We start from the raw sequence: 17583 nt of genomic DNA, 5'->3' as shown, positions 1-17583 counted from the left end.
ATATGTGTATAAAGAATAGTGATTTTTTTTTTGTATTATAATTGTGATAATATAACAATGATTCAACTTGTTCTCAGTTAAAGAAAGCTTTGACAGTTTCAAACCAGGGAAAATCATCAGCTGCACAGAAAATGATCTGTTTTATGTTTTCCTTTTATTTGAAATAAAAAGCAGAAGAAGAACTGTGCAGAAAGGATGAGCGGTGATAGCCAAAAAAGCTAAATAAACAAAGAAAACAGCGCAGGTGCACTTAGAGGTCACAGTGATTGACAGGTGACCTCTAAGTACACCACAGAAACTAAAAAAAACAACAAAAATAAAAGATTTGCCTGGATTAGACTCCTGCTGCTCTCTTTTCCATTTCCTCTTTAGTTTTTTCCAGTTTATCGAGGACAGTCCTCAGAGGGTTTCCTGAACTTTTCACCTTCCTAATGTAACGAGGAAGATGAATTACCCATGTTGTTGTAATATAAAAAATCAAATCATCCACTTTACTCTGTGTGTCCTCCTCTCAGGTCAGCCCCCCCCGCGGCCGGGATAAACGTCATCACTGGCGAGCCCCCATCCCATCGCTCAGCGTGCAGCCGCTGGGCGGCACAGACTGGGCCTGGCTGGTCAAACGCCTCTACAAGCTGTGCATGGATCTGTGTAACAGCTACATCCAAATGCACCGGGACCTGGAGAGCACCCTGGAGGAGACAGTGCTCCTGAGAGGAGGAGTAGGAGGAGGAGGAGATCACGTCTTCTTCCTGCCTCTCTTCCAGTCTGAGACTTCCACACCGACATCGGCAGGTGGGCTTTCGGCGAGGGGGACGCCATCAGAGGAAGGCGGGTACAGGTGTCAGGCCACGGACACGAGCGCAGCATCACCAGGAGACACACCTACACCCAGCCCAGGATTCAGGTCTGACTTCAGTCATATCACACATCAAATGAGGCACATTTATTGTGTTGATCCACGTTAGTGATGTTATATTGGCGACTTGTCTGACTGTCTGTCTCCACACTGAACACAAGACTGAAATGTAACACCCTGTCTACACAGGATGCATCAGTTATCCATCGGATGGACCTGAGGTGCTTTAATCTTAATTAATACAGCAGTCTCCTCCTCCCACGTAACAGCTGGCTCTTCACTTGTGCACCAGCATATAACCCTGCTGATGTGTTTTGGTTACATATTCAATCTTGTGTGCATGTGACAGAACACATGAGCCTCAGTTTTAATCAATACAGCTTAACCCGCACATTACTTAGGTAACTGCGACTCAAAACGTCATCTGGGATTTCAGTCAATCACAATGTGAATTGTTAACCTGATATCCCCATCCTCTTACCCAAGTCCCAGTAGGATCGGAGAGTACAGCTACATAACTCTGGGAATTCAGGGATGAATAAAGTTTCCAACCATTCTTCTCTACAGTAAACTTGTTGCCGCCATAAGTTCCGTAATTTTCAGTTTAATTGAACTTTGTAAAACCAGGTAGAAAATGAGCGAGGTGCACGCCGCTATGGCTGGCACAGCTTCCTGAGAGAATAATGTGTTTTTTCACACAGTGCTAAAGTCAGCCTGAACACGACCTTACACCATGGGTACCTCCCCTTCAGGAAATATACTCATGTTTACAACTCTAAGTTTGATTATAATAAGTCAGCGTGAGTTACTGGATTTGTTCTGTTTCTTTGTTCTGGACCAAGTTACCAGAACTATAGATGTAAAATCAACCGTAGGATTTGTCTGTTGCCTCTTGTTCGGTGCTAGATAATTCGCTCAGTCCGTGTAGTCACCTGTCCAATTAAAGCAACCATTTCCTCTCTCTTCACAGCTGCACAGGCAGTCTGCCCCACCACTTCCGGACTGGAGGCGAGAGGAGGGACTCTGGCATCACAGGAAGCTCAGTAGAAGGAGCTCCTGGCAGCGCTGGACCGGGAAGGAGAAAGGAATGGTGGGAAAGCGCCGGGAACAAACTGTACACCATCGCCACGGACAAAACCATCAGCAAGCTGATGATGGAGTACAAACGCCGGAAACAACAGCAGCAGCAGCCGCAGCAGTGCCACGTCAACCTGTTCATGAAGGAGCAGGGCCGGGGGGGGGCACCGGGAGGAGGCGTCGGGGAGAGGAGGGGCCCCGTGGAGCCACAAAGGCCCCCGCAAAGGCCCCAGCATCTGGTGGATCAGCAGGGTCCCTCTTTGAGGCACTCAGTCAGTGCAGGACCTGAGGTCTTGAGGCAGGAGAAGAGACCACGGTCAGGATCCACCATCAGCTCCCACAGCATCTCACTAAGGGACTCTGAGGCTCAGATACAGGTACAGTAAATGGCGATGGTAGTGGACTGTACGCCTTTCTAGTCTTTTCTGACTACTCAAAGCGCTTCAACTACATATCACATTCACCCCATTCATGCACATTCATACACTGATGGCGTACTAAGTGCTCATCAGTCCAAAGTAACTAATCACTCACACACACTCACACACCAAAGGCAGAGCCCTCGGGAGAAATTTGGGGCTCAGTGTCCAAGGACACTTTGAGTTTAAGTTTTAGATTAAAATAACATTTAGTAAAAGTTAAATTTCTTTCACTTCATGATTTTGGTTTGGAATTAAGATTAAAATTACATTAGATAAAGTTATGTTAGGTTAAGCGATGATTAACATTAAGAATTTAAAATTAGGACAGTTTGTTTAATGTCCAGATGGAGGAGACTATGAGTCACATTAAACTGACTCTCCAGAAAAAGATAAATAAACTGAAAATATGCCCCCTAAAAAACACATGAAAAAAATGAAGCCAATCACATGACATTCTTGACCAATTGAAGGTGACTGTATATATTACAGGCCAGTGAGCAAGTGAATTTGAACTGTGTTGTTTAAATGCAGACGCCTTACTTTGTTTTAGTTACAGTACTGCCATTTTGCCTGAACAAACACACCAAATTCTGTCAAGTTCGGAGAAAGCTGACAGCTGTTAGAAATGAATATGAAGGACCTCACGTGTATAATCATGCAAGACAAACGGCTGCTTGTGTATTGAGCTTTGGTGGTGAAATAGTTTCTCTCCCCTTGCAGGCGTGGACCAACATGGTCTTGACTCTCCTCAATCAGGTCCTCCTCCTGTCAGATTCCTCGTTCCTGGCGCTCCAGCCGGCGCTCTACCCCTGCCTCAGCCAGCTCTCCTGCCACGTGACCGACGCCCGCGTCCGCCAGGCACTGCGTGAGTGGTTGGGCCGCGTCGGCAGACTCTATGACATCATTCTGTGACATCAGCAAAGAAATGCAAAAGCGTCTGACGAAGAGCGCAGTCTGTCGGTCAGTGGAGGACATAAACGCATGACAGCTGAATTAGATTGGTTTGATGCCATCGTGTGACGGTGCCGCTCTGCAGTAGACTGATGAAGGGTTTGATTGGCTGATGACATCATACTGTCTAACATCATAATGTCACAATGTAACAGACTGGTGGAAGGTAACAGGCTTAACTAAGAGATGAGAGAACTGATTGGTAGTGTCTGATGTTATCATATGGATTTGTGGCACTTTTGAAGAATGGGGAGGACATTGGCGAACATCATGTGACATTAAGTTGGAGGATTTGATTGGCTGCTGAAGGATGTGGTGAAAAGAATGAAGGATTTAGTTGGCTTGTGAAGGTTTCTTTGTGTATGATGGAAATGATTTGATCATTAATGTGCCATTTCTGCCTCTTGTTCCTCAGTTGAAGTTTTTCATTTCCACACACACAAAACATGCAAGAGAGAACACGCACACACGCGCACACACACACACACACACACACACACACACAGTGACAAAGCTTTTAAATGTGATTTGCTTGTTATCAGTTGTGAAAAACTTACTTTGGTTCATCCTAATGTGGATGCAGACATAAATGTTAACATGTGCGATGAATTATAATTATTATAGTTCACTTTTCCCTTGACCCCAGCAACACTTTTTAAAGGTACCCTGTGGAGTTTTCTTGTAAACAAACATAGCTCTATTTACATGCAGAGTATTGCTGAATTTCTTAGTACGCTACTGTCAACAACTGTCAGTTTGATGTTTCACCTGTTCAACATCTTCATGTTTTATGGCTTCAATACACTAACTAAACATTTGCACTACTGCCGTCTGCAGTCAGCAGGAATGTGCATCACGTCGAGCTGACGATGAGTCTACGCCTGTCGTATGAAACGTGCTATATAAATAAACTTGACTTGACTTGACATCACCCTTGTGCATGTGTGCATAAATGCAAGTGCTAGCAGAGCATGGGATACAAACAAAACAGAGACTCGCTCAGCAAAACATTGCTCCATGGCACCACGAGTGGTCAAAAACTCTACAGGGTACCCTTTTTACAACCTGGGGCGTATTTTCATCTGCGTTTTGGCCATCATTACTACTGGTTATGATAACGATGGGGAATGACAATAAGAACTGTGCGTGGCCTACTAATTCACTTCCTCAACAGATAATGCAAGGAGGAAAAATATACTATGTCTCAGTCCTGCCCCACAATCTTTGACTGACAGGTAATCTCTGAGAAATGTGCATGGTCACTACAGCGACAGATCACTCGCATCAGAAATCCAGCTAAAATTAGCTCACCGTGTTTAAAGCTGAAAATGCAAACTTAAAATACTGTTATATGTATGTCTTTTATTTCTTCAGAATCAGAGAGTGAGGCCACATTACAGCAGGTGGAGACTTGTTTCGCATTTGATCCGATTGTATATGAATGTTTGTTCCCTCCATGCATTTTCTGTATCCAGCTTTAAATACCGTGCAGTCTCCCTCACCTTCAACTGAATGTCTTTTATTATTATTCACTCTTAAACCTTCTGGAATGTTTAAACTAAATGGAGCAATCAAGTATTTATTTTAATACCACATACAGCTGGTGTATTTTAATGTTTAACGCCTATACTACTTTTGCTGTTTATGTGTGTACATGTATTTATGTAAATGCTTTATTATTTAAAATATTTCATGTGTCATAATTAGCATTTTCTATTTATTTTTTGAGAGTTGCTTTTTTCACATTTTACCACTTGATGCAGTGCTTACACTAGGCCAGCAGGGCGGGGAGGGCGGGGAGGGCGGGGCACCTTCTTTTTTCACCCAGTCTGAGGGTTTGTCCTTTTCATCCGCACTCATTGCTCTCTCTCTTCACCGGCTTCCTCAGTTCCTCTGCTGCTTCATTCACTGTCTCATTTGGTCCTCTTTGCCAGCTGTCTTTCTGAATATGGAGCTCCAAACCACCTAAGTGGCACCTAAAAACAACACGATTCTGCACGTTACAGGGGTAATCTTTAAATATCACCAGAGCGTGTGCGCCAGTATACAACGCTAGATACTGAAGGAGGTAGTGAAGAGATGTAGGCCAGAGTATAGTGTACGTACTGTAGCATCTCTAACATCACCCATGGGTTTCTGAAGAGACCTTTTGAAGTCGAGTTTCCGTTTAGGCTTCACCACCGTCTTTGTCACAAGAGCCTAAAAATCTTAATTTGGGCAATGTGGTAAACACCATGACTGAACATGACAGTGCTGATTCTCCAAACTCCTCTTACCACGTGCCCCGATCTACTAAACTAAAAAGACTTATCATAACAAATACACTTTTGTCTGTAAAAGTGCAGCTTTAAATTACATTTTTCTGTTTAATGAGCAACTCTACAGTACTCAATCTAATCTGGAAAAAGGCAAAGAGCTTCCATTGCAATAAACAAAAGCCTGGGCCCAGAATCATTTAATCATACATTAAAGTGGCTGTATATTTCATTAATAAAAAATAAGTGGATTTAGTGTTGAGGTACTCTTTAAACAAATGTTTAAAGATCACTGATGTGGAGCTCAACAAAACACTTAACATTTTACAAAATTTCACTTTAACAGAATATCACTTTCATTTCCTTATCCCACCTGACCGGCAGACACGCTGCCACACTGAAGTAACATCAGATAACTGAATCTCAGAAAGTTTGGCGCTGAAAAACATCACCCCAGTTCCTACTAGGAAGTCTATCTTGTAGGAGTCATTTCTGACTGTCCAGTAAATGACAAACAGCTTTAGTATGGCTCGCCTCTCTGTCCTGTCCTGTCTCCTGTCCCTCAGCCCCTCCCAGTGTCCCTGACCTGTCCCCATTTGTCCTTATTCCCTGCCCTCTGAGGGCGAGCAGCGAGTGGACAGATGTTGGCGGCCATCAGCGTGATCAGCAGCAGTGAAGGATTTAGTTGGTGTTAAGTCCATGACGGCGTTTCCATCTAAAAAAAGGCAGTCGACTAATGTGTCATCATCATGCAACAGTTCTCCACCAATAGCTTGTGTTGATTTCTACTTTGCCTGGTTTTCATTCAGTCACTCACTCTGATGATTTGTTTGTGTGTCTATGCTTCGTATGTTAACCTCCAAAGATGAGATCAATCTTTTGTCTGCACTTCTGAGTTTTACTACTAATGTATATTTGACATAGTGGCGCTGAGATTAAGATGAGATTGAATCATGAATGCAGAGGTTGTGGCACGCTGAAGATCATCACGAGCACAAACTTCATCTGCACTCTAAGCAGATTTGATTCACTTGGGTATAGCTCAATTCTGAAGAGAGGCTCCAATCCATCCTTTGTCATGTGCTCCCTCAGCAGATTTTATGAGAGTCTTTGTTAGATTTAAGCTCTTATTGCTTTCTGATTTTTAACAGCTCCTTCTTGTGTCCTTGTGCTGGGAAACTGTAATCGCATTTCTACTAATAGTTTACAGTAAAATCATCTACATTTTAGTGTCTCATTGTGCAGTCGGGGGATTATTGGGACTCTAAACAGATTGAAGAGGCAGTGACCTAGTATACTTGCTTTGCTCAGAGCTCAGACAGATTGCTAGTGTATTTAAAAAAAAGAAAAACTTACTGAAAAAGTGTAAAAAAAAAAAAAAATTAAAAAAAAATCTTTAGTTGAAGAGGTTTTGCTTGAAAAGTTTGAAACTAGTTTTGGAGAACTCAGTAGGTGGATGAGTGATTTGGCTGACAGTCTGGCTGGATACATCACTTTCTGATGTTTTAGTTTGCAGGGAGGCTGAGCGACTGTCTGTCTGTCTGAGAGCGTAGAAGTGAAGGCAAAGCAGCTTTGACTACGTTGCCCTGTTGTCAGACACTGACAGAAAGTATATACATGACCCAGACATCTGACACAGTTTGTAAAGTGGAAGATCACATGACAGAGGGCGTCATGAGAACAAATAGAACCAGAGAAATAGAAGGTACAACCAGTTAGATAAAGGGAAATCATTGCTCAAATAGGAATATTTAGACTTTACAATCAAGTTGTTAGAATTGTTGTTTACATTTTGATTAGATTTATTTCTTGCTTATTTATTTCTATACAACATATTTTAAAATCAGCTGTGTCATTAGAAGCTTTATCACCTTACTGCTGTGAGAAGGTTGGTACATTCGCTTAGCCGTCCTCTGGTGCTCCTGTCCTCGTCTTTGACGTACAGATCTTTATCAAACATGCTTGATATTGTCATCGATGGTTGTCGTTGAGTGTTGCTATGACATCAAGACAGATATTGCGCTCAAAATTGTGGGATGTCTTTGTTCAAACATGAAGATTGAAATGGCACCTTAGTTAAGTTGCAGTGGGACTTGCGAGCCACTCCACTGATTTTACTCATCATGACGAGTACTACTCAGCCTGTGAAAACCGTTGTCGAATGTCTTCTGTGGCTCTGGGAGCAGCGTTTCAAAGCCTGAGAAAATGTCTCTGCTTGGGTTTGGTGACTACAAATGTATAGCAGAAAACCTGCGTTACAAACTGTGGGCATGAAGTTTGACAGATGTGGACTTTTATCGGCACGGATGGTCTAACAAAAGATTACGTTGAGTTGCATTGTGGAAAATGTTGGATACAGTGGTTTTGGAGCATGATTCATACTAAGGACTAAAAGTCAGGATATCTCGGCCTCATGGTGCTTTCATTTTGAGCATTTTTTTTTATTTTATTTGTCTCTCGCCATGGAAGTGACAAACCAAATCACTGATGTACCCCTTTAAATTGAACTCTCATAAAACATGCAGTAAATAACGAATAGTATGGCAGTAAGTACTCACCTTACTTACCTACGGGCCAGTATGGCTACTAAGTGTGCTTAAATAAAATAAATAAATAAATCTACTTGCCTTGTTGGTTTAGATAACATTGGACTAGATTTTGTGTTTTCACATTGCTGAGCTTCTGTCTGAACGGTCTCTTCTGTAATCTCTGATTTTTTTAACTTCACCTTAGTTTAAACTTTCTTAACCAGAAAAAGAGCTCCACTTGCTGCACTTGAACTTGACACTGACAAGATTGTTGATCTTTATTCCGTTAAGGAAGTGTAGGTATAGGTTCTTCACGCCAAAGACAAGGTGTTAATGTGCGTGCTTGTGTGTGAGGTGTGTCAACCAAACTTGGCACAGAAGGTATAAAACAGGGTTGGACTTCAAACAAGATGGCACCTGAATATTTAATGTAAACACAACCCTTGAATGATTAAAACTCACGGGTAGGAGAGACTGTGTGTGATTCTCAGGCTGGTTTTGAAACGGTTAAAATGTACGACGTATCCTTCAGTATCCCTGCAGATGAATGTGCAGAAGGTTCCTGATATGAATACAGGCTTTCTGCACATTCATTCAGGTGCTTAGTTTGACCGTTTGCTTCCTTCGCTGACCTTGAACGCTCCGCTGCCGGACTGACATCAGCAGGTCAGCTAATGTTGTGACTGTGATTTCTAAAAGTGTTTTTTTTCTGCTTTTGATATCAAAGACAAGCACCTGTAATCTCTGCTCCTGAAGTTTCTAACCTGCTCTGGCTTTCCTCTTTTCTCCTGAGCTCAGTTTTACAGTTGTGTAACTGCTGTATGTTTCAAAGCGCTCTTTCAGGAGGCCTGTCTGCTCTGTGTGTTGTACAATAAAAGCAGTTTATCTCATGTGTTTGTCATTATGTTGTACAGTTTCACATCTTCTCAACTACAGTAATCTGCTTCCTACGGTCACTTGGATTTATCTGAAATTGGTCAGATGGTCAGATAATGACTTTAGAGGAACGGTGCATTCACAGTACACAGGAATAACTATCGGAGCAACTAATTTGGTGGTATTCATATGTGGGAACGAATTTAAATCCAGCAAATGCACTGCCTTATGTTGTCTCATATGTCAGTTACTCCTAATCAACTTTCTGGTGCTTATTTTGGCAAAATCAAATTTAAGAAAGTATTGGTTCACTGCCATGCAGGCCCCAAGTTCCCAAAAGGTAACAACACAGAATCATCTATCAATTTTAAGGTTCATCTGCTGTGCTAAAGTGTCATCAAGCAATTATTTTAGTTTATCATAGAACTCTCTAGGTGACAACCAAGTAAGATGCAGAAATTTGATCATTTCAAAGTTTGGAATTGTCACCTGTACGGAGCAGTAACAATTAATAGCTAACAGGAAAAGATACATGATACAATCAGACTGATACTTTGACAGTTTTAACATAGTGGCCCCAGATGGAACTGTCTTGTGACACCCCGGGGCCAGAAAGATTTTCTGCCTTACACAGTCATTGCGAAGTAAACAGCTGTAAATCCAAAACAAGGTCTTGAACGTCACACACGTTCAAACATTGCTTTTCTCTCATCCTCAAGACCGTTCTCACCAGCGAAACAGCAGCATCAGACGTTTGTTCAAACACTTAAACCTCCTACGTTTGTGTCTTCCTGACAAGCAAACTCTTGTTGGCATGTGGCTTCTGACTGTCCTCTCTCAAGAGCAAAGGCTCAGGTAACATGATAATGTTGTCATGCCACAAAACCTCTTAAGGACGAGGCCAAAGTGGACTGTTTGGTCAACAAAGTGTTTGCCTTTGACACCGGAGCCCGCTGTTTGCATCTTGTCTCCTACCACCATTTATTGTTGGTTTCTTTTAACCATGACCGTGATCATTCCCTAAACTTAATGTGTTTAGTTGCCTAAACTTGACAAATCTTCAGCGCAGAGGTGGTAGATCAGTAAACGCTTTGACAAACCACCTATTTTGTCATGTAGGCACAAGGACTTGTTGGTATTCCTACACCTGCCTAGTCCAGGTGAGGTTGTTATTTACCTTTTGATTCCTTTGAATCATCAGTTGGCCTTTGGAGACCACGATAAGGAGGGGAGGGGAATTAATTCAATTAGTTAACTTGATATGGAAATTGGACTGTATATGAGCTGAGTTAGGGATTAAAGATCAGTTGTGTAAAAAATGAAAACCTAACTTTTTCTTTTTTAACCAATCAAATGGCTGTCAAAATGGAAGATTAGTTGGTGTTTTCTTGCTTTGCCAAGTAATCCCATACTCCCTCTATTCCTGTCTGTGCTGCTGCCGACCGCTCCCAGCAGCTGTAAGTCCTCCCATCAGGACCAGTGACGTGTCTCCTCTCAGCTGGACACACGGACTGTCTGCTGCCCTCATTTCTTCCTCCCTCCTCCCCATCACAGATATTATTTCAGGCTGATCACTTCAGCTCTGCAGTCAGTGTCCCTCTGAGCTCACAGTGGACTCTTCCGCCTCGTCTCCCCGTCCACTGCACCTCCTCTGAGCGCTCTCAGCCCCTGGTTCCGCCTGGGCTTCAGATCCTCTACGCATCCACCATGCGGTCTCTGATGGAGAGCAGCTGGATGAAGTTTGGACCTGCCGGCCGGGACTCTCTGGACTGGTCGCCTGGACCCTCGGCTCTGCCCTCCACAGACAGACAGACACCGGTGAGTTTATCCAAATCTGACGGGTGTGTTGGGACTAATGATTATTTTCATTATCAATTTAATCTGTTGGGCGGTTTTTTGATTCATCTATTAATTGTTTAATGTGTAAAATGTCAAAAAATAGTAAAAACAACAAGGAGTTTCCAGAAGCACTTACAGCCACTCCTGAAAGCTCTCGTCATTTTTAGAGCCTACATTATGAACTACAATACAATACAAAACTACTATTTTTACTAAACAAAGTTACAAAGTTTGCACAGCAAAAGAATGTGTAGCTTCTAAGGATTATCCATAAAAAACAGAAATATCACGATCAAAATATGGGCTTGCACATGCACGTGGCAGTATATCAGCAAAATGATGGCATTTGGCCAATGAGATGATCTAACAATTATCTGATTGGTGAATGGAGAGTCAAAAAAGCCCCATTTTGAAGTTTTCATTTTTAACTTTAAAGTCCAAATAAATGTGGCTTTTCTTAATTTTTTAAATATGGATTTATTTAAGTGTCATATGGAAATAACACTGTAACTTCACTTGCAATGACCAGGTATGCCAAAACAAATATTTTACATACATACAATTGATAAAATAAAATGAAACATCTCTCCATCCAATCTACTTTGAAAGAATTAAAGAGTATTAAGTTACAATCCAAGAGATCCAGCTGTGTTGAAAACCAATTGTTGCTCATCCAAAACTCAAAAAGTGTCTTCAAAAGTACAAAAGAAAACAGAAACCACAACTTTCATCATTACAAGTTTCTTAGTTTCCCCGCGCAGATGATGTCTCCTGAAGCAAGAAAAAAAGGTGGTTTACATTTCAAATATTTATTTTTAGTGTTACTTCTGTTATTTCAGAAACAGTGACTCTTTGATGTTGGTGCTCCAAAGTCCACAGCAAAATTCAACACCACCACTTTATTTTGCTTTCATAAAAATCTGTATCAGAAATGCATCTTGCATTCAGAGCTTTTTAAGTTAAACTGCAGTATATTCAGCGGCTGTGTGCTCGCGCTAACCCTCAGCAGTTCTGATTGCACAGATTAATTCATGTAAAGATGCCAAACAGATATTTGTGACTGACAGCACCCTCTGTTGGCCAGATGTTATCTGAATACCAACTGACTTCAGTGTTCCCTTTTAACACTAAATGTGATTTTTGTCACCGATGTCACTTACTTTCCTCCAACAACCAGACAGTTTGTCACCTCACTTTTAACAGCACAGCATAGTGCAGTGCATCAAAAAAAACATTTTCTATTTCAAGTAAGGAAAGTCAAACATGAAATCTGATGATTAAAGGATTACTGTGGACATTCAGCATGGTGGTTTTCATATGTGACAGTGTAATTTTTTCCCCTCACTTTGACTTTTGGCTTTACACTAGTTATGCCAGCTTTCTCTTCATATGTTAATGCTAATTGTGAAATTGAATTGATTAATGCTAGAAAAAAGGTAGAATGTACAAATTGTGATGCAATGAGCATACATTAATCTTTTTGTGTCTGACTCACAGGGCCAGAGCTCAGGTGAGGCAATCATCAGTGCAGGAGCCATCATCTACATCGCCATAGCAACCGTCTCCTTCCTCCTCCTCTTCCTCAGTGCCCTCGGCTTCCTGATGTGGCGCCGCAGGCGTGGCTTCAGCCTCAACGGCAAGCTGGGATTGGCCAACGTGATTGCCCTGGAGGACCTGCAGGACCCGGAGAGGAACTGTGAGCTGCTGTCCTCCATCCGACGCAGTCGGAAGGAGCACCAGCTCCCCAGCTCCAGCTCCGAGCAGGACGTGACGGACGGCGTGTTCCTCATGGTCTACCTGCCCTCGCCGTACGAGCAGACGCTCACCAGGATTGCCCGAGCTGCCAGCACAAGCAGCTCCAAGGATGTGGAGCTGCTGCCACCGAGTCCTGGACCAGAGACAGGCAGCAGAGATGAAGAAGAAGGGATGAGACTGAACGACAAGGCAATCATAGAGGAAGAAATCAAGGACTGAATCAAGGCAGAAGACAAAGGAGAGAAGAGAGGGGAGGATGATAACATATCTAATGTTTTCTGTTGAGGAAAACATCATCAAACGTTCCTACCTACCTAGACTAGACTCAACATCAGTCTAGATTTTAAGAGAAGCAAGAAAGATGAAGAAAGACAAGAGTTTGCCTCACCCGGCCCTGTCCTGCTGCACCAAGTCCTCTTTGTACATCTGTATAGATTTTTGAATGTGGTTTGGTTGACTGGGATCCAGAATACATTATCTGTCTTCAAACGTCCCTTTGGATAAAATCCTCAGTGATTCTCCTTTTAACAGACAAGTTCAATGCTGCTGAACACTCATGACTCTGATACAGGGTGACAGTTTTTAGGCGTCCTTCTCTTGACGACGGTCTTTTACAGGAATCAAACCTCTTACATTCCAGATACAAGACAGTCCACTAAGGCTGCCCCTGTGCCCTCCTGCAGCACAGTACAGTATACAATGACTGAAGAAGGTGCAGAAGCGACTGTTTTGAACATACCTTTTACAGTGTACATCATTTCTCCTAAATAGCCTGGAAAGACAGTGTCACTCGTTTGCTTGTTTTGTTTGCACCCAGGATTGTAAAAATGTACATCTGGACTGAAATCATTCTATTTTTTACTCTTACAATGTGTATTTTATCTGTAACACAGCTAGCATCCTTTGAGTTGTATTTTCCCAATCATGACCTTTTAAATCAAAGTGAGCATCAATAACAGATTTACAGTCCTTCATGGAAACTGAAAAATCTTTATTTTGTAACACTGATATTTGTATTTATTTTTGCTGTGTGATATCCACAGTACATTCAGGTCATCGTTTGACCTCTGGATACAATGACTGACAATAGAGCGGAGGAATCTGATTTCTACACTCTACCTAGCTGATATCTGTGGAAGGCCAGGGAGGACATGAGTAGAGATTATTTTAAAAAGATGAATTGTTTAATGTATAAAATGTCCAAAAATAAAAGAGGGCCAAAAATACCCATCGAGTTTCTAGAGCTGAAACTGAAGTTTTCATATTGCTTGTTTTGGCGGTCTATAGTCTAAAACCCCAAAGTCCAAAATGGCCGCTAATCGATTTTAAAGCATGGCGCATTTTGACATGATGTGTCAAAGTCTGGATATTCATTAAGTGACTCTGTAACTGTGAATTATCTTAGAAAATGAATATACTTTTGACAACAGTAAAAAAAAATATATACGAGCACTCTTCCCATCACATAATCCAACTTGTACTGTACTATATAAATTTATACATCTGCCTATCTATGCAGCAGGTCTGTCTGTGGTCTGCACAGTCAGTCAGTGGAGTCAGTCAGTCACTCAGCAGTCTGAATATACGAAACTCCACTCACACCTACGGCAAGAATAAATGTTGCTTTTCAGGCTTTGCAGTACTTTCAGATACAGTGGCTTTGGCTGAAATGTGCTGCGAACTCCAATCACACATCCATGTATGTTTAATTGGGGCGTGTTTGTTTTGTTTTACAACAGTTTACAAAGTTAGTGTATTCCATTTTAAAGATCTACAAAAATAATGTTGTAAACATTTGATGACATGCAGCAACCAAATGAGTTTTAAGGTGAAAGGGGAAAAGATCTTGAAGAGAAACCAGCTAGTGGATTTGATGGAGTTTACAGCACAGTAGAAAACACAACTACACTAGAACATCTAGAACACGACCAGAGGCGTAGCATCTTGCTGTTTGAATGCTGCTGGTTTCAGGTTTGCCAGCTGTTTCTGCTGCAAGGCTTCGGTTACATTCAACCCATTATAGGCAGGATTACTGCAATAAAGCTGCACAGAATTGTCTCTATTTCCTTGTGTGCATTTCAAGTGTAATTTGCAGTGGGAAAGCAGAAAACAAATATCATTATCATATTTCCAACCTTAATCCATTTAGTGTGGAAACGCCTATATTCACAGCTAAATGTTTAATTTTGTAATTATAAAAAGCAAATTTTACTGGTGTGATATAACAATTTTTGAGATTTGGGGCAATGTAACACAATATATGTTTGTAACAAATACATTGTTAAGTCACAATAAAATTATGTAATTAAGGGATAGTATACTAAATTTGGGGATTGCAACAAATGAGAACATTAATTTACCTTATGATGTAGTTGTGATTTTCTAAATACCTTTTTTTTTTTTAACTAGAATTTTTTTTGATAGTTGTAACATTTTCTTAATCTTGGAATATTAGAGTCTTCCAGATAATGAGATAGGGCTATGGGACTCCTCACCGCCGCATCACCTGTGCGATGCAGCACAGTGAAACAGCAGAATTGTAAATGAATGGCTTTTTCTGGAGAAACGATTTTCTGCAGAAAACACATGAAGCTGCAGCTTAGCCTGAGCCTTCTCTGGCAGCCACACCCTGCACTCGGTCAGTTATTCAGGTCGTGCGAGTACCAAAGTGGACCTGCATACAGCCGGGCGGTTCTCTGCACTGTGTGCTCTGCGCTGTTCCCGGACAGTCAGCATGGCTCCCAACGTCCCAGGACTGATATTCTACCTGCTGGTGCTCGGGATCGGCTTCTGAGCTTCTATCAAATTCAAAAGGGATGAAAACAGGACAGAAATGTTGCTGTCAGTCTCTGTTTGTTTAAATTTAAAGTCACCATCACTGTGTAAGCATACCAAATGACATAAAGAAAACGCACAGTGAAAAAAAAAAAGTGGTATCTAAACCTAAAAAGATTCCCAGATTTCAGCTCGAGCTGTCGCAGATTAGAAAATCCAAAAATTCTGAAACGATTTGGCTCAAAGAACACTAATACATGTGCCACTTTCCCTCGGAGTAAAATATCAGAAAATTGTCTTCTGATTTAATGAGGAAACATTTTTGGGATTTTCATAATGATATAAGGTGTTGATCTAATGTATTGGCTTCATATGGAAATATGGTACACAAGTCAGAAGTGCAAAAAGTGTCAGACCTGTATGTATGTATAATATATATAAGAAAGGAATCTCTGTATGTATACATACATACATACAGAGATTCCTTCCTTTATAGTTAATAATGAACAAGCTATTTTCCCCCCAATAAAAAACAACAGTGAGTATACTTTTTTATTTATTTGTCGGATTAAAACTCTTCTCAGGACTGTGTGGGCGTGGACCGACTCTGCTTGATTGACTTCTCTCTCACTGTCCTTTTGCATAAGGACGGTTCACATCTTTATCATTCTTATCGTACGTTGAGTTTGTGAACTCATGTAATTCCATATATCATAGCTCTGCCTACTTTCAACCTGAGCAGAGGTCTATCAGAAGAATTGTAAACACCTGTGTGGGTGTGCAGAGCCTTTACAGAAACACACCAGTGTAGAGGCAAATGTGGAGTCATAGACGTACATACAAAGATTTATAACTTAGAAAACAGAAACACAAACGTCACAACAAATTCTTAAAATAGAAAGTAGGGTAAACTTGAACGATTGAGTTTAATATAAATAAGCACGTAGTGCTCAGAAATTTCAGGAATGGAGTTTATATATGTAGAAAATGCTTACAAAGGTTTTGATAGACTGCAGTAGAAAGTAACTAAGTACATTTATTCAAGTACTGTACTAAACACAGTTTTGAGGTACTAGTACATGGGTGGCTTTATTGTTGTTCGATTGCCACTACAAATCTTATTTTATTTGTTGATAATATTTTGTTCTGTAAAGTAACTAAATCTATCAAATAAATGTAGTCGAGGCGGAGGCAAAAACAATACAATACAATATTCGCCCCTGAGATGTAATGGAGTGGAAGTATAAAGTAGCATCAAATATAATACTCGCTCCGTGTGTGACACCCATCCTGACCCATCCCAGCACCACCCTCTCCTGTTAGCTGGATCTACAAATCTACAAATTATCCTACAATCACAAAAGGAAACCATTATTTAGATATTTAACACGCAAAGAGAATCTTTACATGTCTTTAGGGTTTGTCTTCTGTTATTGTTCTTATTCACATTAACACTTAATTAACACATAATTAATGTATGCCAATTCATATTCTGTTTCTATGAGCACATAGACTAAATTACTTTCATTGTATTTGTTTTTTTAAATTTAACTTAACTTTAGGTATTTCTTTACTTTTGTGATTTTGCTTTTGATTCAGAGTCAGGTAGTTTGACATTTTTGTGGATGATGGATGCAAAAAGACATGAAGAAGGGGCTGAAAAGCAAGGTCAAAATTCTGCAGTGCTAGACAGAAGACAGTAACAAAACCAAAGTAATTTTTCTTTGACTTTGCATATTTTCTTTCTCCCACGAGGATTTAATGAAGCGAGAAAAAGCTACTTAAATGAATTATGTCAGCGCTGTATTTGCTGCTGTGCTGTCCAATTTTGTACAAATACAATGAGTAGAGCATGAAAAATACAAATCTAATACAATGCGGATGGAACTGCAATAAATAGTAGTTACCTTACTTCTATAATTACTTAATGTTCAGTTTTTGTTGATCCTAAACTACAAAATACTGTTGAGCTGGACTGCTATATAAGCCCTTAAGATAGTTTTTTCTCTTTCTTCTGTTTTTGTTAAACGTTACTTCCATGTTGTATTTAGTGAACCATTGAAAAATAAGCTTCACTTTCACTTTGTAAAACTAAGGTTGTGTGTAATTTTCTGTAAAAATGCCAGAAGAAGACATGAGCATGATGAAATCATCCATTATAGCAGGGATGCATGTCAAACCACAACAAGCTCAAATTTCGCAATAGGAACCTGCTGCGTGTTATTTACTGTACTCTCCCGGGACACAAA

The 17583-nt window shown here is 40.8% G+C and overlaps 1 protein-coding gene across 2 annotated transcripts in view; it reads left to right on the top strand.

Annotated features, from left to right (window-relative positions):
* arfgef3 (ARFGEF family member 3) overlaps positions 1–8979 on the top strand; it is a 65416-nt gene extending 56437 nt beyond the window's left edge. For both annotated transcript variants that reach the window (XM_044214136.1, XM_044214135.1), the window contains 3 exons: positions 516–904; positions 1827–2310; positions 3076–8979. In XM_044214136.1, coding sequence (XP_044070071.1) covers positions 516–904; positions 1827–2310; positions 3076–3267 — 1065 coding nt within the window. In that variant the 3' untranslated portion in view covers positions 3268–8979. The remainder of the gene's footprint in view (positions 1–515; positions 905–1826; positions 2311–3075) is intronic.
* Positions 8980–17583: the final 8604 nt, after the last annotated feature.

The sequence above is a fragment of the Siniperca chuatsi genome, linkage group LG11 (genome assembly GCF_020085105.1).
Source record: "Siniperca chuatsi isolate FFG_IHB_CAS linkage group LG11, ASM2008510v1, whole genome shotgun sequence".
In the NCBI taxonomy this organism is placed as follows: Eukaryota; Metazoa; Chordata; class Actinopteri; order Centrarchiformes; family Sinipercidae; genus Siniperca; species Siniperca chuatsi.
Note: the sequence above shows the minus strand (reverse complement) of the source record. Positions and strands in the feature narration are given on the sequence as shown.